This window comes from Pan troglodytes, chromosome 10 (genome assembly GCF_028858775.2).
Source record: "Pan troglodytes isolate AG18354 chromosome 10, NHGRI_mPanTro3-v2.0_pri, whole genome shotgun sequence".
Classification (NCBI taxonomy): Eukaryota; Metazoa; Chordata; class Mammalia; order Primates; family Hominidae; genus Pan; species Pan troglodytes.
In genome coordinates, this window is record NC_072408.2 from 54,782,314 (window position 1) to 54,805,313 (window position 23,000).

The 23,000-nt window shown below is 37.6% G+C and overlaps 1 protein-coding gene across 2 annotated transcripts in view; it reads right to left on the minus strand.

The window, feature by feature from the left end:
• Positions 1-10,803: 10,803 nt before the first annotated feature.
• The window catches only part of CNTN1 (contactin 1), a 164,595-nt gene continuing 152,398 nt past the window's right edge, over positions 10,804-23,000 (minus strand). For both annotated transcript variants that reach the window (XM_509005.9, XM_016923638.4), the window contains one exon: positions 10,804-13,074. In XM_509005.9, coding sequence (XP_509005.2) covers positions 12,998-13,074 — 77 coding nt within the window. In that variant the 3' untranslated portion in view covers positions 10,804-12,997. The remainder of the gene's footprint in view (positions 13,075-23,000) is intronic.

The following is a 23,000-nucleotide window of genomic DNA, read 5'->3' on the forward strand; positions in this document are numbered from 1 at the left end:
AATTTACAGATTCAATGCCATCCCCATCAAGCTACCAATGACTTTCTTCACAGAATTGGAAAAAACTACTTTAAAGTTCATATGGAACCTAAAAAGAGCCCGCATCGCCAAGTCAATCCTAAGCCAAAAGAACAAAGCCGGAGACATCACACTACCTGACTTCAAACTATACTATAAGGCTACAGTAACCAAAACAGCATGGTACTGGTACCAAAACAGAGATATAGATCAATGGAACAGAATGGAGCCCTCAGAAATAACGCCACATAGCTACAACTATCTGATCTTTGACAAACCTGAGAAAAACAAGCAATGGGGAAAGGATTCCCTATTTAATACATGGTGCTGGGAAAACTGGCTAGCCATAAGTAGAAAACTGAAACTGGATCCCTTCCTTACACCTTATACAAAAATCAATTCAAGATGGATTAAAGACTTAAACATTAGACCTAAAACCATAAAAACCCTAGAAGAAAACCTAGGCATTACCATTCAGGACATAGGCATGGGCAAGGACTTCATGTCTAAAACACCAAAAGCAATGGCAACAAAAGCCAAAATTGACAAATGGGATCTAATTAAACTCAAGAGCTTCTGCACAGCAAAAGAAACTACCATCAGAGTGAACAGGCAACCTACAAAATGGGAGAAAATTGTTGCAACCTACTCATCTGACAAAGGGCTAATATCCAGAATCTACAATGAACTCAAACAAATTTACAAGAAAAAAGCAAACAACCCCATCAAAAAGTGGGCAAAGGACATGAACAGACACTTCTCAAAAGAAGATATTTATGCAGCCAAAAAACACATGAAAAAATGCTCACTATCACTGGCCATCAGAGATATGCAAATCAAAACCACAATGAGACACCATCTCACACCAGTTAGAATGGCGATCATTAAAATGTCAGGAAAAAACAAGTGCTGGAGAGGATGTGGAGAAATAGGAACACTTTTACACTGTTGGTGGGACTGTAAACTAGTTCAACCATTGTGGAAGTCAGTGTGGCGATTGATTCCTCAGGGATCTAGAACTAGAAATACCATTTGACCCAGCCATCCCATTACTGGGTATATACCAAAAGGACTATAAATCATGCTGCTTTAAAGACACATGCACACGTATGTTTATTGCGGCATTATTCACAATAGCAAAGACTTGGAACCAACCCACATGTCCAACAATGATAGACTGGATTAAGAAAATGTGGCACATATATACCATGGAATACTATGCAGCCATAAAAAATGATGAGTTCATGTCCTTTGTAGGGATATGGATGAAATTGGAAATAATCATTCTCAGTAAACTATCGCAAGAACAAAAAACCAAACACCGCATATTCTCACTCATAGGTGGGAATTGAACAGTGAGAACACATGGACACAGGAAGGGGAACATCACACTCTGGGGACTGTGGTGGGGTGGGGGGAGGGGGGAGGGATAGCATTGGGAGATATACCTAATGCTAGATGAGGAGTTAGTGGGTGCAGCACACCAGCATGGCACAGGTATACATATGTAACTAACCTGGACATTGTGCACATGTACCCTAAAACTTAAAGTATAATAATAATAAATAAATAAATAAATAAAAAAGATTTGGATGCTGACACGGCCAAACCATATTATTTTGCCCCTACTCCTCCCAAATCTGATGTTCTCATATTTCGAAACAAATTTTGCCTTTCCAACAGTTCCTCAAAGTCTTAACTCATTTCAGCATTAACTTAAAAGTCCACAGTCCAAAGTCCCACCTGAGACAAGGAAAGAACCTTCCACCTATGAGCTTGTAAAAACAAAAGCAAGTTAGTTACTTTCTAGATACAATGAAGGCCCAAGCATTGGGTAAATACACCCATTTCAAATGGGAGAAATTGGCCAAAAGAAGGGGCTACAGGCCCCACACAAGTCCAAAATCCAGCAGGGCAGTCAAAACTTAAAGCTCCACAATGATCTCCTTTGACTCTATGTCTCACATCTGGATCAGGCTGATGTAAGAGGTGGGTTCCCATGGTCTTTGGGACCATGTGGCTTTGCAGGGTATAGCCCCCTTCTGGCTGCTTTCCCAGGCTGGCATTGTGTGTCTGTGGCTTTTCCAGGCACATGTTGCAAGCTGCCAGTGGATATACCATTCTGGGGTCTGGAGGATGGTGGTCCTCTTCTCACAGCTCCACTAGGCAGTGCCCTAGTAGAGACCCACTGTGGGGACTCCCACCCCAGATTTCCCTTCTGCACTGCCCTAGCAAAGGTTCTCCATGAAGGCTTTGATCCTGCAGCACACTTCTGCCTGGACATCCAGGTGTTTCCCTACATCCTCTGAACTCCAGGCAGAGGTTCCCAAACCTCAATTCTTGACTTCTGTGTACACGCAAGCCCAACACCATGTGAAAACCACCAAGACTTGGGCCTTGCACCCACTGAAGCAGTGGCCTGAACTGTACATTGACCCTTTTTAGCCATGCTGGGATGTAGGGCACCAAGTCCTGAGGCTACACAGAGCAGCAAAGCTGTGGGCCGAGCCCACGAAATCATTTTTTCCTCCTGGGCCTACCAGCTTTTGATGGAACGGGCTGCCATGAAGACCTCTGACATGGACTGGAGACATTTTCTCCATTGTCTTGCAATTAACATTTGGCTCCTTGATACATATGCAATTTTCTGCAGTCAGCTTGCATTTTTGCTCAGAAGATGCATTTTTCTTTTCTATTGCATTGTCAAGCTGCACATTTTCCAAACTTTTATGCTTTGCTTTCCTTTTAAATATAAGTTTCAATTCCAAACCATATCTTTGTGAACACATAAAACTGAATGTTTTCAACAGCAACCAAGTCACCTCTTGAATGCTTTGCTGCTTAGACATTTCTTCCACCAGATACCCTAAATCATGTCTCTCGAGTTCAAAGTTCCACAGAGCTCTAGGGCAGGGACAAATGCCACCAGTTTTTTTGCTAAAATATAGCAACAGTCACCTTTATTCCAGATCCCAACAAATTCCACATCTCCATCTGAGACCACCTCAGCCTGGCCTTCATTGTCCATATCGCTATCAGCATTTTGGTCAAAGCTATTCATCAAGTCTCTAGGAAGTTCCAAACTTTCCCACACTTTCCTGTCTTTTTCTGAGCCCTCCAAACTGTTCCAGCCTCTGCCTGTTACCCAGTTTCAAAGTCACTTCTACATTTTTGGATATCCTTATAGTACCCCTCTCTACTGGTACCAATTTAGTGTATTAGTCCATTTTCACACTGCTATGAAGAAATACCTGAGACTGGGTAATTTATAAAGAAAAAGGGGTTTAATCAACTCACAGTTCCACATGGCTGGGGAGACTTCACAATCATGGCAGAAGGTGAAGGAGGAGCAAAGGCATGTCTTACATGGTGGCAGGCAAGAGACTATGTGCAGGGGAACTGCCCTTTATAAAACCATCAGATCACATGAGACCCATTCACTATCAGGAGAGTAGCACAGGAAAAACCTGTCCCTGAGATTCAATTACCTCCCACTGGGTCCTTCCCATGACATATGGGCTTTATGGGAACTATAGTTCAAGATGTGATTTGGGTGGGGACACAGCCAAACCATATCAGTATGTGTATGTTTAAGATTTCTATAGAATGTTAAAATGTTTTGTTATGACCAGATGATTCACAAAAGAAAAATATATAAGTAATAATTATACAAAGAGGCGGTCAGAACATTTAGTAATCAGAGAAATGTAAATTAAAACACTTTACACACGACCAGATTGGGTAAATTTTGTATCTATATAATATCAAGCTTGGATGAGAAAATGGAAATCCTCAAGTGTTGAAAGAAGTGAAAACTGGAGTCACCTTTTTCAAATTGGTATGACTTAATTTTTCTCATTGCTGTATCCTCAACATGGAGAGGAGAAGTACACTGTTGAATGAATGAATATGCATGATAAATAGTATATTATACACATGTACAATAATCTAGTAATTCTATTACTGAATGGTAGCCAGAAAAATTCCCATAGAGGTACACGAAGAAGCATGCAAAATGTTTACTGTAAAATTATCTCCAGTGGGGAGATTATAAAACAGAATGGGAACAAAGGGATAAAGTGTACCAAAATTAACCAGGGGAATAAACTAGACATACATATAGATATATCAGAAAAAGTAATGTTAAACAAAAGAGCTATGAAGCAGAATAGAATATGCAGCAAAATATAATTTATATAAATAAAACCAAATATATGAATCCTATTTATTGTTCATGTCATAGCATATAAATAAAATAAAGAAGATTAATTGAAAGGACAAACATTGAATACATGACAGTGAAAGCATGGTGTGATGTGGGATTGGAGATAAAATAGAGAAATACATAATAAAATACATAAATAAATACATAAAAATAAATAATAAATGAGACATTGTGCATAGGGCGTTAGTGTGTGCCACAAATTTTAGAGTATTATTGCTTATGTTAATATGATCTAGCATGCCTGTGGTGCAAACATTTAGAAATGAAATGTTGTGGAAACAATACTCAGAAGAGGAGGTCCTGGATATATCCTGGGTGTACAACTATAGATACATTTCTTCCTCTCTAGTGATCACCCTTCAATGAGCCTTTTCTCCACCTGCAATTTTTTACAGACTTAAACCTGTAAACATAGCATTGTCAAAAGCCGATTGTTATTTTAGTAAAGAGTTCTCGCGATATTAGAATATGTGAAATAAGCACATTATCAATCAAGTAACATAAAAATATTTCTAGAAAATATGCTAAAACACTGAAAATCTAAAACCTCTGTTTTTTATTCAACAATCCATTCACTGTATATGTGTTGAGTCCTTATTTCATGCATGGGCTTGTACTAATGTGTGAAGATGTAAAGAAATAGTGAAACAGTTGAGTTAAATATAACTCTTTGAGCTGTTGCCTTTATGATAGCTATAAAGGTAAAAACTATTTCCCTGGACAGCCATGCTCATCTCAGCTCCCACTGGGATCCCAGACAGCCAAACTGGAGTCTTGCCAATTACTTTTCAACATCCTAACCTAAATATAACTTTCATCTTCTTTACCCTAAATTTAGTCAAAGAAGCTGCAAGTGTTCATAAGAACTGATAAGTACCATATTTCTATTCCACACATTTTTAAAATATATTAACATCTCTTAAAATAGGATGCATCTTAAAATTAATGGTATCTTTCAATTGCACTTAGCCAGGAGACAACTATGGCAGAGTTGTTACTGCCTACACATAAGTCACCTTATCATAACTTTTTATATTATCATTACTTCAACTGAGTTGGAAATATTTTGGAGATAACACAGGAGTTTGAATGCTTTTTAAGTGTCTTATAATTCAGCACTGAAATTAAATAATAGCATACAGAAATACATGAAAATAGAGTAGCTGGGCATATAGGGTTACCTTTGTTATTTCTATTGGTCAAATTGGACAACTTCATTTTTTAAAATTTTTGTCAACAAGTCACTTAAGAGTCTTAATCATATGCCAATTGTGTAGTTATCTATTACTATATAATAAATTACTCCAAAATGTAGTGGCTTAACACAACAAATTATTATCTCACATAGTTCCTGAAGGTCATAAACCTGGGAGCAGATATTTGGGTGGTTCTAGCTCAAGGTCTTTCATTACATTGCAGTTAGGCTTTCAGCCTAGATTGTATTCATCTGAAGGCTTGACTGAGGCTGATATGCTTGCAAGATGGCTCACTCACAGGGATGCTGGCAGGAGGTATCAGTTTCTCACTATATGAGTATCTCCACAGGGCTGACTGAATTCCCTCAGAACATAACAACTGGCTTCTCAAAGAGACATTGATCTAAGAGAGAGAGAGAGAGAATGATTAAGATGGAGACCACACTGGCTTTTAATGACCTAGTTTCCAAAGTCCTCCACTGTCACTTCTGCTTTATCCCATTCTCTAGAGGTGATTCATTAAATTCAGCACACCCTCAAGGGGACCAGAATTACATTCCACCTCTTGAAGAGAAGAGTTTATGAACATGTTTTTTTCAATGGCCACAATAACTTTCTGTTGATGTCTCATAAGATTAAGAAAACACTGGCAGAATGGGCATCAGAAACTTGAAAGAAATATTGGAGCATCCTTTAAGTAATGATGTAGACACCAATACCACCAAAATATGACATTTTGTAACAAAATACAAACATCGACTACTCAGAGTTTAGGAATGATTTATGAGAGTCTTATTCTAAATGTGGAGAATTTGTAGGACTATCTTAGCACAATTTTTGTATAGTTTCTTCATTGTCTATGCATAACAAACCATAAAAACATATTTCCAAATAAGTAGCTGTTTCAATAAGAATAACAATTCTACATGATAAACAAGCATTGTGTTATAGTTTAATTATAAATTTTTTTCTTTTTTAATAGTAAAATTGATGGCCTCTTAGATCCAGTGGAATTTGGTAAGTATCTGTGGTACATTACATCATTTGGCTCCAATTCTTCAACACTCCCTATATCCACACCCTTTGCTGTACCTTTAAAGTGCCCACCCACATATGTGGGTGACCTGCCTTGCCTCTTGGCTCTGGGTTTATAATATGACTCGATCTGGTCAATAGGATGTTAGCAGACATGAGGCAAGCAAAAGCTTGAGAGAGTAGCTACATGTTTCCACTCGCTTTCTTGCACCTCTGTCAGCCGTGAGAACGTGCTAGGTCTAGTCTGCTGGAGAATGGGAGAAAAGTGAAGTGGAGCCAAGTTATCCTAAAGGCCCCATCTAAGGGCAGCTTTGAACAGCTGACAGTCAGCTGACTCCCGAACATGTGAGGGAGTTCAGTTCAGATAAGCAAAGCCACGTATCTGACCTACTGCTGTCCAAATGTGTGAGCAATTTTTTTATTGTTATATGCCACTGAGGTTTTGTGAATAACGAATATAGTTCACTTAAAATAGTGCATGTGTTTGCAGCACTTTAATGTGACACGTCTCTTCCCTGTAATTAATTGAAGTGCTTGTGTAATGTGGATAAGCTTTTCTAATGAAGTTTCAAAGTCCCTTGGATATTCATGTCATTCTTAGAAATAATAAAAGCAGTGTAGATGGGACTGATTGACAATGGTTTCCCTTCACCTTTCATCACCAGGAATAGTGCACATTTAAAATGTGGTAAAAGGAGGGTCTTCGTGCTGACAGCCACCTGATATTTCTTCTGGGGGAACCATCCTTCTCCACTCCATCTAGTCATGGTGGGAATTAATTTCTTTTCTTTCCTTCCTTCCTTCCTTCCTTCCTTCCTTCCTTCCTTCCTTCCTTCCTTCTTTCCTTCCTTCCTTCTCTCTTTCTCTCTTTCTCTTTCTTTCTTTGTCTTTCTTTCTTTTTCTTTTCTCTCTTTTCTCTCTCTCTTTCTTTCTTTTTTGAGACAGAGTCTCACTCTGTCACCCAGGCGGGACTGCAGTGGTGGCACGATGTCGACTCACTGCAACCTCTGCCCTCGGGGTTCAAGCAATTCTTCTGCCTCAGCCTCCTGAGTATCTGGAATTACAGGCACACACCACCACACCAGCTGATTTTTTTGTATTTCTAGTAGTGGTGGGGTTTCACCATGTTGGGCAGGCTGGTCTCAAACTCCTGACCTCAGGTGATCCACCCTCCTCGGCCTCCCAAAGTGCTGGGATTACAGACATGAGCCACCACTCCTGGCTGGTGGGTATTTCTATTACAATGTTTGTGCCACCTTTTGACTACTCAGAAGGGTGGACAGGATATCCAAAATGGCAAATAAAATATACCACATTCCTGGGGATAATCTGAGTCTTCACTGAGATTTGCTATGTATGCTGAGTCAGAATGAGAGAGGCTCTAATACTTTTGGGCCATTGATCAGGAGGATGTAGGTTTGGAACTGTCAGCACCCCGGATTCCTCCCACAAAAAGATAGCCTGCCAGAGATGCTGAATCCACTGATGAAGAGAAACCCTGAGAACATTACTAAAGCCCTTACATCTATTCCATCTTAGAGACTACATTATTTGAGCCAATAGACTCTCTCTCTTTTTTTTTTTTATTAAAGCTATTGGAGTTGAGTGTCTGTCATTTGCAACTAAAAGAATTCTGAACAATGGAGAAGTATTATCCCTATTTTACAGAAGAGGAAACTGAACCTCAGAAGGTTACATTTCTTCTCCAAGATCTTACAGGTAATAATAGGTAGCATTAAAATATTATCACAGATCTGTCCAATGGTCATGATCTTTTCAAAATTTCATTTTTTAAAAAGTTGTTTTAATGTACATACTGTAAATCTCACCCTTTTGATGGGCAATTTTGTGAGTTTTGACAAATGCATAGATTTGAGTCACCACAACCAGTTCTACTGCCCCTAAGAGTTCCCTCATGCTGCTTCTGCGCAGTCAGACCCTCCACCTCCTCTCAACTCCTTGCAACCACGAGCATTCTGACTGTTCCAGAATGTTCTATAAATGGCATCACGCAGCATTTTGAATCTGGCTTCTTTTCAATTAGCATAATGCATTTGAGTTTCATCCATATTGTTGTAAATTATCAACATAAATGCTTTCTGAAAAGATGCTTAGAGCAGCATTTCAGTCATATCCACATTAGTGTGAGTGATGCATATCAGGTTTTAAAAAGAGGAAATGAGAACTACTAGGTTGAGACAAAATATATGTCCACTCAGTACCTGTGAATGTGACCTTATTTAGAAATAGGGTCTTTGCATATGTAATTAAATTGAGGTCATGCTGGATATTAAGGTGGTCCATAATCCAGTGACTGGTGTCCTGATAAAAGAGAGAAATGCGGACACCAAGACACACAGGGAATATGCCATATGACAAGAGGTAGAGATTAGAGTGTTGCAGCTGCAAGCCAAGGAATACCAAGCACTGCCTGCAACCATGAAAAGCTACGAAAGAGGGGTGTGGAACAGATTCTCCCTCAGAGTCTCCAGAAGGCAGGCTGACACCTTCATTTTAGACTTACAGCTCCAAGAACTGTGAGAAAATAAGTTATGTTGTAAGCCCCTTGGTTTGTGCTAATTTTTACTGCAGTTCTGGGAAACAAATGCCAGAAAAGATTAAGATATTTGACTTTGCTTTCAAGGCAGCATGTGTCAAAGAAAATGATCCTGAATGAAAAAGGATTAACTTCACGGTTGTGCTTTAAGATGAGCCTGACTGAATTCTAGAGCAAAATTAGTAATGACATTGTAGGAACTGATATAATTACCCCAGGTAGCAGACTTATTTCTAGTAATGGAAAAGTGAAACTTGGTTTTAAAATAGGATGAGCAATGGTGAAACCTATAAACTAGTTTACAAGTCAATTCATTCAAAGTCATCATGTGTCTATTCTGAAGTTTGGGGGAGGCTTTCATCATTTTTTTTTATTAGCAACCTCCAGAAGATGATAGACTCAGGAAATTAAGTATTAAAATGTAATTCATTTTCCAAGTATCATGAAGGAAAAAGAAAAAGTCCACATTCCTTTAGAGAAGAAATCTTCTGAGGTGCATTTTTGTCTGCAGTCTGGATACAAACAAGGTAGGGGATATTTTTGCCAGACAAAAAGTGTATTGTATTTTGATATTAAGATGTAGAACAAAAGATAAGAATAATTATAAACAAATCAGCATTTTAAGCAAGCAAAGTTTATGGATTCTTTTTTTTTTCTGAAGAGATATTAAGTTATGTAGACATGCTATTGAAATATATTCTTCTTTCAGTTGACACTATCAGTTAATCTAGCCTGCAGTGATCATGAAAACCTCAAACCCAACTCCCTGTCAGATAGTACTGAACATTCCCTCCAAAATATAGCTCACTCCCAGATTCTGATTTGGTAAATCTGGACTGGGGTCCAGGGAATTCATTTTAATTTTTCTAATTCTCCAGGTGATCGTGATGGGCAACCAGGTTTGAGAATCATCAACATGGAACACACTCTCGCAGAAAGAAGCTTTGATCTCCCAAAGCCTGGAGAATCTGAGCTGGGGTCAGTTGAAGGTCAAATACCAAATACAAAATATTAGAAGGGAAGTAATCTAATACTTAAGGTCTAGAAACAGAGACAACGTCCAAAAAGGAAAACCAGAATCCAGGGTGAAGCAAGCTTCATGAAACAGGAAAGGGAGATGAGAATTCCAATGTGAAACCACAATCAGAACACAGGAGAAAATGGGAAGGCAGGACACAGGCAGCCGTGGGATGCAGTTTTCTGGGCCCAGCCTGTCTCAGGACTCAGAAGCTTTACCTGTAGCAGACTCCTCCTATAGATTCATGCCATTATGCAGATACCTCTATTCCAGACTCGCCCATTCAGGGTTACAAAGTCTCATTTTCTTAGCATCTAGCAGCTTGCTTTAGTGTTTCACTTTACATTGAATGATATTCACTGACATCTTCATGGGTTGAAGTTATTTACCAGGTGATCTTATTTCAATGTAATAATGACTCTGTGTGTGTTTCTATGTGTGTACTTTTTGTAGTACTTCAAATACTGAACTGTTGCTTAACCAGAATATTTATTCCCTGCTATCGAACTTGTAATGAAAACCTTCTAAAAAATTTAAACTTGAGGTAAATTGAAAGGACAGTTGTTATTTCTTGGGTAACATAAGACATTTATTACTTTATACTAATTTTTTCATTCATAAAAAGGACAAAGCACAGTCCTATACTACTCCATTGAAAAAAATGATAAAAAATAACTAAAAAATCAATTCAATATTTATCAGTATCAAATAAAACTACTATCACCTTTCCTGAAATACAAAGAAACAACAGATGTATCTATACCTATATAAAGTTTAATTCAGAATCTTGCGTCTTAAAGCAGATGATTATTAGTTAGCTTGACAACAGTTTAAAACTGATGGTCCCAGTTAAATCTGTACAACTGTATGAGAAAATGAAAAGCTTGAGTTATCAGTGTACGAGAGATTTTAAACTACCTTATCTCTGTCAGAAATTCAAAACTAAACAACCTCCAAAGTCTGTTTTCCTCTTACCTTTCAGAACCATTTCATGCAAAATCTAACCAGTTTTGCTCATTATTATCATATATTAGAAAATAAAAGGCAAGCATGCATTTGGCAAAAGATTTAGTTGTTGATTATATAAAAATGCCCAACATGGGTCACATTGCAAAAGTAAAACCTCAAAGTGTAACAATGAAAACACAAACATTTGTACAGAAGGTATACAGGGTATTTGTTTCCCTAAAGTATGAAGACATTTTGTTTCTTTTTCAAATACTTAAATATTTTATGAAATCTGGCAATGATCTTAAGACTGTTGACATACTTCCACTGGGAAATCATCCATTTCACTTATTTTTAAAAGTTTCATTTTATAACAAAGAGTTAAATGTAAACTAATGAAATATTTATTGATATTTTCATAATGAAGGCTCTAAACATTTACACATCGATATATAGTACAAAAATTATACAAATTAAAGAAAGGGGGTAAAGTCGGTAAAGTAGTAATAGATCTATTTTGCTTCCTGTAAATATTTTTTACGAACCTATACGGTGTCCTTTCTAAAAAGATAAACTCTAATTAGCTAGCAAGTTTGTGCTAATAAAATAGGATTATACCTCTTGAAGCATCCAACACTGCACTATTTCACGAGCCAGCTAATTCTTTATTACTTGATTTCTTTTACATCCACACTCAAACACATTTCCATGCACACCATGGAGAATGAAGAAATGTGCATCTTCCTTTTCACAACTTATAAAAACCCAAAGCACCAACACTTGGGAGACACCATCGGAAAGACATATTATTTGCCTCCTCCTGGCCTTCCAGTTTTGCATACTCTTCAAAGTACCATTAGCAATATATTGATTTGGTATTTTTAGCCAGTTTTCAGTATTGCATTGACGTGGGAAATGAGCTTAAAACTAATTATTATTATTATTATTATTATTATTTTTACAAAATGGAATACGGTAGCTTTTTCAACCTACAGGTGACTTTTTGATCTGACATCTGCAATAAAGAAACGTAATACTTAGGAATGAAGCAGAAAAACCAAGATACTAGTAATTGTGATATTCACTTAACTGTCACTTATTCCTAACCGTGTAAAGACTGTCACATCTCAATAAAAAAGGAAGCACTCTACTTTTCAACATTTGTCACTTCACATATGAACAAGTATAGAAATATTATGATACTCTAGATAAGAGCTGTGATTTTTGAGATTTGAAATTGATAAGAAAAGCATAAAATAACTTCAGAGTAGAATATAAAAGTAAAAAAAAAATCTATATGGTATGTTAACTTTACTATTAAAAAACTGATTCTGAAAATCAAATATTTAGAAAATTATTTCCTTTGAAAATAAGAATACTGATAGTAAGTTCTAGAATTTGGTTTTCAATAGTCAAAATCTTTCAACTCATGATTTGATAATGGGATTTCTGACAAAATATTTGTTACACTCTATTGTCTTTTCAAGAAAACTCAAGTTGTCATGAATGATAGGGGCCATTCAATAATATGCAGTATGCAAAACAGTGAAGAAAGTACAAGAGACTATATTACTCTTACATTTACCACATACAACCAACATTTCAATCTCTATTATATTTCACAACTTGTTATTAAATTTAAAGCACCTGTATATGGTGATTTGACTTTCACTCTACAGCCTATAGTATTGAATTGAACACTGAAACTTGTCCCATTGGGTTAAATCATGCAACTGTCACAGAATCAGGTTAAGTGGTTTATAAGGCATATTGGAACGAGTTAAAAATCATTTATATCCATTTAAAAGTTTATTCTTTTGGATGAAGGGGTTCCTGAATGCCTCAGTCATCATGTGTGTTGTAAATCAGTTGAATTGTTTGTTAAAGTATAATTTATTTGGCTTAGGATGGAGCCGCAGAAATTGGAAGGAATTGTGGTCATCCCAGGGTTGAAGGGTGTCTTCTGAGCTGGGATGGGAACAGCAGCTGTCACAACACATTCAGAATTCCAAGTAGACAAGGATGCCAAAGGCAGGCAGCAGTAAGCCGAGAAGACTTGGCGATAGGGTGGGTGCACCTGCAAGGTAAACCAAAAGTGTGCATATTATTTCACTGATACACGTCACTATTGCTCATTTAGTCTGCTTTGGCTAAGGCAAGATTGCATAGCCCTGGAAAACAAATGGGTCCTTTTACAAAACAGAGTCTCTTATTCTTACATGATTTAAGAAAAACAAAAGCTTTTGATCAAAGATTTTCTGTGTGAGACCATGTGAACTGTTTACACAACATGATTAAATTAATCATTTAAAATAATATGATCACAAATGTGTATGCTGTCCCTATGATCCAGCAGTCCCAAATTCCTACCAGAAGGCAAAATGTCAAGAAACATATATACATGCATTAAAAAAGTAAGCTTTAAAAAATAAGATAAAGTTGTGGGGTGGGGGGAGTGGGGAGGGATAGCATTAGGAGATATACCTAATGCTAAATGACGAGTTAATGGGTGCAGCACACCAGCATGGCACATGTATACATATGTAACTAACCTGCACATTGTGCACATGTACCCTAAAACTTAAAGTATAATAATAATAAAATTTAGAAAAAGAGATACAGTAAAAATACTAATAATTTTTCCTGAGATAATGACAACATAGGTATGCTAGGTAAATCTTGCATAATTTCACATCCCAATGGTTTTAAGACATTTATACATTTATACAGAATGACTTAAGTAATGTATTTCTGATATTAAATAATCTCATTCAATTTTTATCTAAAGAACAATTGCCCTGAGATATTACACTGTGAATTAAAAATTGAAATGATGTATTATAATATGCTATGGACTTATTTCACATCTTGGGTGACACTTAGAAGGGCTACTCCTGTAATCAAGTAAGTTTATGGGTCCGTGTCCTGCTGACATGAGAATTTTTGAGAAACTGTTATAAAGTAGGACCAAAAAGTCATACTCTTTCTTCCCAATGTCCACAACTATTAGGCACTATCTTCTTTTTAAATAAATAAATTATTATTTTTTAAGAGACAAGGTCTTGTTCTATTGCTCAGGCTGGAGTGCAGTGGTTCAGTCATAGCTGACTGCAGCCTCAAACTACTGGGCCCATGTGATCTTCCTGCCTCAGTCTCCCAAAGTGCTGGGATTACAGGCATGAGCCACCATGCCCAGCTGGCACTATCTTCAATGAACATGCTGCTAGAATGAGTGAAGACCTAAAAAATGTAGTCAATGGCTTACTAATATAACAGTTTTCATTAATTTTTGGAAGTTTACTCTCTAAATTTGAAACCACCAAATAAATTATTATTATCTATCATATTAAAAGTGACCATAAACAGCTCATTCTTTGGCATGGTCCTTTTATATTCAGGGAGATTTAGTGCATTTCTCCTGAATCTCTGGTCATTAAAAGCACATTCATGTTCCCTATAAGATGGAAGATAATAGTGTCTGTCTGCTTGCTTGTCTTCAACATTGCCCTTCCTGGGGCTTTTGGAGCTGCCTGGAAACATAAGAGGGAAAGCTTTACCGGATACAGATAAAGTAGTTCTTAGAAATGAGCAGGAAAGTGAGGGTCAAAAGTGAGGGCAGATAACAAGGGGAATATAAACAGCCCTCAAGTAGCAGAGCTCCTAAGGACACTATCAATAACAATAGTAAACTTATCATTACTTTGAGAGTTGCTACTTACTGCCCTACAGCCAGCTACAAGACTATGTTGGCTCGTTATGTAGATTATGACATGACTACAACAACCTACAATGGTAGGTCTTTTTACCCCAATTTTATATATTTTGTAACTGAGTCAGGTAAAATGAGTTGCTCAAGTCCAATAGTCACTAGAGGGCAGAGAAGGGATTAGAATTCAAATTTGTCCAGCTGCAAAGGCCATGCACTTTTGACCTCTCTGCCGTGTTCTTGCAGATAGCTTTAGCAAGGGACTGGTTTTAGAAATGCAGAAGGACACTGCGCTCTGCACTTAATGTGTCAAGGCAAGGGCACAGAAGGAAAATAATAAATGTCATATGGAAAAAAGCTAACACATAAACTGTTTCAAAGAGATCTTTGTATTCTTGTAATTTTTTTTTTACCTTCTACTTTTCTACATATTTTTTAAAATATGCCACAGACCACACATTATTTTATTCTGATAAGATGCCCAATAATAAACCTCAATCACACAGTTAAACCTTTAAACTTCAATGTTTGACCCAGTGTAAATGATCCATCCTGAAGCCTTTTTTTGTCTGAGGATGACTGCACGGTCTCCACAATGCTCTGTCTTTTGACCACAAATTACATCTATGATGGGGACACGTTTATGTACTTGGCTGAATATGTGGGTTGGCAAAGTACAAACTGTGGCTGCTTGAAAGAAATTTAGTGAATTGTGGATGCCATCTTGATGTTTTGGTATTAGTATGAAAACCAAATACAATTTCATAATTTGTGGCTTTGACATCAGGATATTTGAAATAAACTCTCCATGTTTACGTGTGTTATATTTAATTTCTCTAATGGCTCAAGCTTATGTAATTTTGGTCTTCATCTTTACTTCTATCCCACATTCCAAACAGAAATTAGAGACCGAATTGAAGTACTATCTAATGTCATTTTAAATGACATATATTCTTGAGGAGTTTTTCAATATATATTGGTTTTGAATCTAACAACATATATATCAGAATACTGCTATCAATCATAATTCTGCTACTTATGTGTTATATAGTAAACACATATTTTGCTTTTCATATAGCTGATGAATGTTAAACCTGAACAAATCATTGATCTTGTGAATAATTTTTCTCTATCAGAAGAAATGTAAAACCAATTTGGAGTACTATATCTCTTCCATGGGAATTCTTGATTTTTTTTTAAATCTAAACTTTGATTTCATACTTCCTTCAGGGAGAATTCCCGCTATATGGAGAGTGATGCTGAAAACAGACATTTCAATTAAAAGTTGAGCAGTACTGCAGGCTTTCTGATAAGTAGAAAACTGCTCTACTTGGTTTTTAATACAAACTTCCTTTCTGATTCTTCAATCTGGACACTGTGATGCAGTCTTTGTTTCTACTGCTTGCCTATTGCTGACGATGCCATAACATTTAGAATTTTCTCTTTGTGGTGTCACATTTTGTGACCACAACTGCTAATATCTCTATATTATGAACAACTTCAAGACGGAGATGATATCCAAACCATGTTTTAGCTGTGTTGGCTAATACCAAGCCTAGTGCATAGAAAGTACTCAACCTATAATGTTAAATGATTGAGTTATGCCTCCATTGTAGGCCCTGAATTTTTTCTTATTACAGATCACAGGGGGTCTAAGGAAGAAGATGGTTAGAGGAAACCACTGTGACCTTCAGTGGGACCCCTGATATTTCTTTTTATTTTATTCTATATTGCATAATCTCTCTAACTTCTAGGAACCTGGACAAAGAAAGGGGTTATACCTTCCTATGATTACTTTTCCTCAGAAAATAGTTTTTTCCTATTAAAGAGATGATATTAAAAATTCATAATATAATATCAGAAGGCATTGATTTTACTACTCAGTCCAGGAGTCCTCCAACTAGTCCTGGTCCGACATTATTTTTTATTCTTCCAAGGTCTATTAATGGCCCTGGCCATATGGAAGAAAGTGTTTTTATTAGATGGTTGATTCCCCACTGCCTAGAGGTGTGCCTAATATATATGAGGTATATTAGGTACACATGAATGGATGCTTGCGTTGAAAATTGTTGAGTTCAATAAAACTCCTGCTGGGACAGCACGTTTGAGAACTGAAAGAGTAAAAACATCCCTATGATTAGAGTGAAAATCAGCTGAGGCAGAAAAATAACAAAACCTTTATTCAGATTCGTATGACAGACATGGATAATGCCAACTGTAAAGTTTACAGGAAACACTACCAAGATCACAGAGCTGCTGTAGAATGCCATCATGACCTCCTCACCAAGTGGATGGTGCTGTTACCAATGATGCCCCCGCTCTGCTCTTCTTGTCCCACCTATTAGTGGGAATACCCAATTGCTGGACTGCACTCCCCTCATGACAGCCCCAGCTCTAGTTAATTCCTGCTTCTCCTATTCCCACCTCAGAAACAGAACTAATCCAGATCTGACTGCCAGTTTATTTCCACCCTCCTCAGAATTCTTCAGCAGGAACTCAAACCTTACATAAGACACTTCTCCTTCGCACCTGCATGGTATTCCATGATTGCTCTGGTGTGTGTTTCCTTGCTACATCCAGTCAATAACCCTGGCTTTGTCAGACTACAGGTTTCTGTTTGATCTTTGGCTATTTAAATTTTAACAGGACAAGCTGGCTAATATGAGTATCAATAAAGCAAGCAATGAGGCCGGGCGCGGTGGCTCACGCCTGTAATCCCAGCACTTTGGGAGGCCCAGGCGGGTGGATCACAAGGTCAGGAGTTCGAGACCATCCTGGCTAACACGGTGAAACCCCGTTTCTACTAAAAATACAAAAAAGTAGCCGGGCTTGGTGGTAGGCACCTATAGTCCCAGCTACTCGGGAGGCTGAGGCAGGAGAATGGCGTGAACCCGGGAGGCGGAGCTTGCAGTGAGCGGAGATGGCGCCACTGCACTCCAGCCCGGGCGACAGAGCGAGACTCCGTCTCAAAAAAATAAAAAAATAAAATAAAGCAAGCAATGAGTGCCTGTCCTAGTAGGAGCCACAAGGATATATTGGGAACAGTATCACATGGCAGCTGAGTCAGACGTTCTGGAAACAGGCAAAGCAAAGTTCAAACTCTACCTCTGCCTTTTACCGGCTGCATAATCTGGGTAATCTTGAGCATGTTCTTTAATTTTTTTAATTTGAAAAAATTTAAAAAATTTAAACCTTTTTCCTTCAACTATAAAATAGGGATAATAATATGTCTCATGGCATCTATCTATCTATCTATCTATCTAGAGAGGTAGCATAACCTTTCTTCAGAAGTAATTATATGTGGAAATCCATTATTGAACTGGGTGAAAGGGGGATGCTTTACTCAAAGATGGGTTTAGGAGCAGGAAACCACCAGATTTTTGTCTTCTCTATTTTCATGCTGGCACCTGTACTTCCCCCAACTCTATCACCCCATGGAACATGTGGGACTCTGCTTATCACGGTTTGAAAACAACTGCTTTATGTAAAGCATTTCAGAAATGCATGATTAACAGATAACTCCCAGTAAATGGTAGCAATTCCTACTACATTTCATGAAGTTTATTTCTTGTTCTAGACCTGCACTGTATTTCTGGAAAAGTAGTTGAATAAAATAAAGCAAACAATAGCATAAGCTGGGCATACTGAGTTTTTCTGTAAGAGTCTAGCTTCCAGCTCCAGTGTTTGTGTAGTATGGTAGTCAGGGATCTTTGGTTTTAAGAAACAGAACCCCAACCTAACAGCTGATGTTGTACAGGCACACTGGAGCAGATAATTGAATGCCTGCATCTTCCAAGTCTCTGGCTTTCACCTCTTGTTCTTTTACAATTTGCCTCACATTTTTTTTTTTTTTTTGAGATGGAGTCTCACTCAGTCGCCCAGGCTGCAGTGCAGTGGCGCGATCTCGGCTAACTGAAAGCTCTGCCTCCTGGGTTCACGCCATTCTCCTGCCTCAGCCTCCCGAGTAGCTGGGACTACAGGCGCCCGCCACCATGCCCGGCTAATTTTTGTATTTTTAGTAGAGATGGGGTTTCACTGTGCTAGCCAGGATGGTCTCAACTCCTGACCTCGTGATCCGCCCGCCTCGGCCTCCCAAAATGCTGGGATTACAGGCGTGAGCCACCGCGCCCGGCCTCTTGCCTCACATTCTCAGACTGACTTCTCTCAAGAGAGATATGAGCTCCTAGCTCACATCACGTATTCTTAAGAACAAACAGACTGGGCTATCGTTTTACCCCAACACGAATGAAAAATTCTTAAGGAAAGGCTCTGCTTTGCAAACATCAGGTCACACACCTATCCCCAGACCAATAACTGTGGCTGAGTTAGTGGCTTCTTTGATTGAACTAGTTTGGAGAAGGTTTCCATCACTCAACCAATCACTCTGGCCAAGGAAGCAGGGCCATGTAAGAAGATGGGAGCTTTCATTCTTATCTCAGGAGGAACGGTACTTTGCCCAGTGAAAGGGCTGTGTGGATCCAGGAGCAAAAGAGGAGTTCTGGGGCAAAAAAGAGACTACTGTCATCTAAAAAGTGCAAATAAATGCATGTTGAGAATCATCAAAGCAACAGAGGATAATCAGTATCTCCCAAACTTGTTGACCACAGTAACTTTCTATCAAGGACCATCACACAGGAATTATATTCTGCCCACAGCTGTGGAAAAGTACGTTTTCTGGTAAATTTGTGGTAATTGGAAAAACGTGTTTCAGGACTTTGCTCACCTGTATCATTTAAAACCTCTCTAATTTGCCTTTCTCAGCTTTTAGCTATTTTCCCAATTGCTTGAGGCTAATCAACACAAGAAAAGCAAGTGCTCTCTTTAGCTACTGAAGACAACACTTTCAGTGAACTTGTCAGAGTACTGGATCCATTTTTATGAGTAACCACTGGGACGCAGTCAAGGTAGGTGCAGTGTTCGAATTTTTCAGCATTTTTTATCTTATTTATTTGTACAGAAAGGCCTAGTGTGAGTTTGCCACTTTGCAAATTTAGTCACTCATAAGAATTTGTCTGAAAAAATGGTAAATTTATGGTGAAGAGCTTTGTTTTGGACTTAGTCTAATCAGTTGGGAATTTTCTGGGGTTCTTTTACTGGTGGTGTTCCATTCTGCAAATTACTGAATTGTGTTTGTTTCTCCATTGGATTGCTGTCAGAACTAGGTGAGGAAATCAGTTAGGTATTTATTTTATTAAATTTTGTGGCAGAAATATATAAAAACAAACATTAAAAGAAGAAGAGGTATGTTTTACTTTGAGACACTGAAATCTAATTTATTGTATGGTTAATTTTCTGACAATGATAATTTTAAAAAATTCATGCAGTCCCATTTACTTCCATGAATTAACACTTGGTCAATGTGAAGCTATTGAGGTAAAAACAAATGTTTTAAATGTATTAACTGAGATTTTATGAAATGTCTGAAACAAAGGAATCTTTGAATTATTGCTTGATTCATTTTTAGCATTTCTGTCTCATCTTTGTCTCTTTCTCCTTGCACATTTTCTCTTGCATAATTTTTTTCTTTCCAGGTTTCCATCCTGTCTAAATGTTATCAACAATGCAAGTATAGACTAGAGTTCAGATGTAAAACTTGCAAATCTGTAAGGTAGAAAAGTTGTACTTGCCTGGAAACTAGCATACAATTTTCAGTAAAACTGCTGTAATTCAGTGAGGTTACTGTTAACATTTTCTTTGAACTATATATCAAAATTGTTATTTTTATGAATGGTCTAATGTTAACAAAGGAGGTGTCTTTTTAGAAAGTTAGCTGAATTGGCTTCAAACCAGTTTCTTGGGGAAAACGTTAATGTAATTTTCAATTTTAGATTATTATAAGCATTAACTTCATGACTTTGACAAAATAAAGTAATGGATAGTCACATTAATTGGTTTTAAGAGTTTCTAAAGAAGAGACCCAAAGAGAAATCAGAAAATAAAATGGGTTTGATCTTTGAGGTTCAGCAGAATTTTTGCACATTTGATGATTTTTGTTTTTTCCCTAAAATATCTATTTTATGATATTGTCTGTGTATCAGCTTGCTTATTTTGCTTTTGATGATTTTATTTCCCTTTGCCTACTTGAGATAGCAACACTCAAATACTAAGCTAGGTAGAGAAGAAAAAAGACAGCTTAAGACCTACTTCTAGTTCTGTCAATAGCTAGTTATATAACTTTAGCAACAGAGAATATTTGGGCTCAAGACATGGTTCTGATGCTTCTGTGATCTTTGGCTGTTTTACTTCTCAAGGATGTGGATTTTCCTTCTGTAAAATGATAGGGTTCAATGTTATAAGTTTTAAGGTTCCTACTACAGCCCTGAGTCTGTAATTCTAGGCAAACCATAATATATTTGAGAATATCAAGCATTGAGCCATAAAATTTGCAAACATATTTGTTACATTTTCCCTTATTTATGCTAATCAAAGTTGATATTAGTTTATAAATATACATTAAGTGCTTGATCATCTAAGTGCTAGTGGCTTCGATGTGTTTTTCCATCCAGTGAAGCCCACTAATCTTTCTGTTCCTATTCGTTTGGCAATTGTGAACCCAAACCCACATGCCAAGCAAAATAGATCTTTGTTTGTTTGGCTGAGGTACATGGTTTTCTGGCAGCTTATCCTGGCAGTTGTATTTGTTCCTTACTGTTGACTCTGGCCCTTTCCCTGTCAGAAAATACCAGATCACCAGATGCATTTCCTCTTTGAGAAAGGAGTGAGCATTTCCAATAGAGTGATGACCAGTTGATTTGCTGGGAAATATAAAAGCAACTTCTAGCTTTTATAAGAAGCTGGCCAATAAGCACATGCTCAACAAGCCCAATTTTGATATTTTGGGGCAAGGTGAGACCATAGTTATGAGGACTTTTAAAACTGGCTTACCTACTTCTTTAGAAATGCAAGGTGACATTTACACAAAAGCATGAGACTTGAGGTGAGACAATTCTATCTGCATACTGTTACCACTCACTTGAGTGTGTGGCCTCTCATAAGGTACTAAATCTCTATGTGCTCCATTTAATTATCTGTAAAATTGGGAGTCTAATACTTACATAATGGGGTTAAAATGCAAAGTAAAAACCATCTATGAATTGTGAATTTGCAATATTAAATGTAGTTCATTCATTTAAAAAGATATTTGATTTTTTAGTGCATATTTAGTGAGAACATACTCAGTCTGGAATAAGACAGAAGAGATCCAGACCTTGGTATCTGGGTTCTGTTCTATAGAATACACAGAATTATGTATAATGGGTTTCATGGGTTTGTTTTATTCCCAATGTATACAAAATATTTTATAAATAACATTCAAGTTTTTAATTTGTGATTAATTAACCAACAACCAGAGCCAGTTTATTAGGTAATCTGTGCACTTGGCTTTGGAAATAGCTGTTTGACAGAACGTTCTCACATTTACAGCCCCAACTTTGTGAAATACACTGAGTTATCACCAGGAGTAACTTTTCTCAGCCTCAATCAAAGTTAGAAAGACTGGCAACTTCAAATGCCCATTCCATTTTGCCATACTTATAAAAACAAGTGCTAAATTATTCCTTCCACTGCCTCTGCCTTGCCTTCTCCAAGTTAGTTTTTGAGGCAAAGAGACAAGTAGAACTAGAGAGAAAGTTTGAAAATTTACATGTTCCACTATGCCAAGGTTAATGGTTCCTCTTCAGTGCAAGTCTTGAGGGACCAGTTGAGCACTATGACTAGGACTTCTTGGACATTTTCAACAGATACATGGCCCTGTGGGTTTATTTACATACATTGCAAGACTGTCCCTTGCAATCATCCCCCACCACAAAACTTGCTCGTTCTATTGCTTTGCTTCTCTTTTTTGGTGGAGACTGGCTGGTGTTTGTGGGTATTGACAATAAAGAGAAAGAGTGAAACTAACTGGCCATGACAGTCAATTTTCCTTAAAATCATTTCATTTATTCATAAGATTCTGGACAGCCTGATCCATAATATGTCATTAACAAATATCTGTTCAATTTTTTTTTCAGACAAACTCACTCAGTTGCCTGAGTGAGTGCAAAGATGCGATCACAGCTCACCAAAGCCTTTACTTCCCAGGCTCAAGTGATCCTCTCACTTCAGCCTTCTGAGTAGATGGGATTAGAGGCATGCATGACCATTCCCAGCTAAGTTTTTATATTTTTTGTAGATATAGGGTCTCACAGTGTTGCCCAGGCTGGTCTGGAACTCCTGGATTCAAGCAATCCTCTCACCTCGACCCTGCAAAGTACTCGGATTACAGGCTCAGGCCACTGCACTTGGCCTGTTCAATGGAT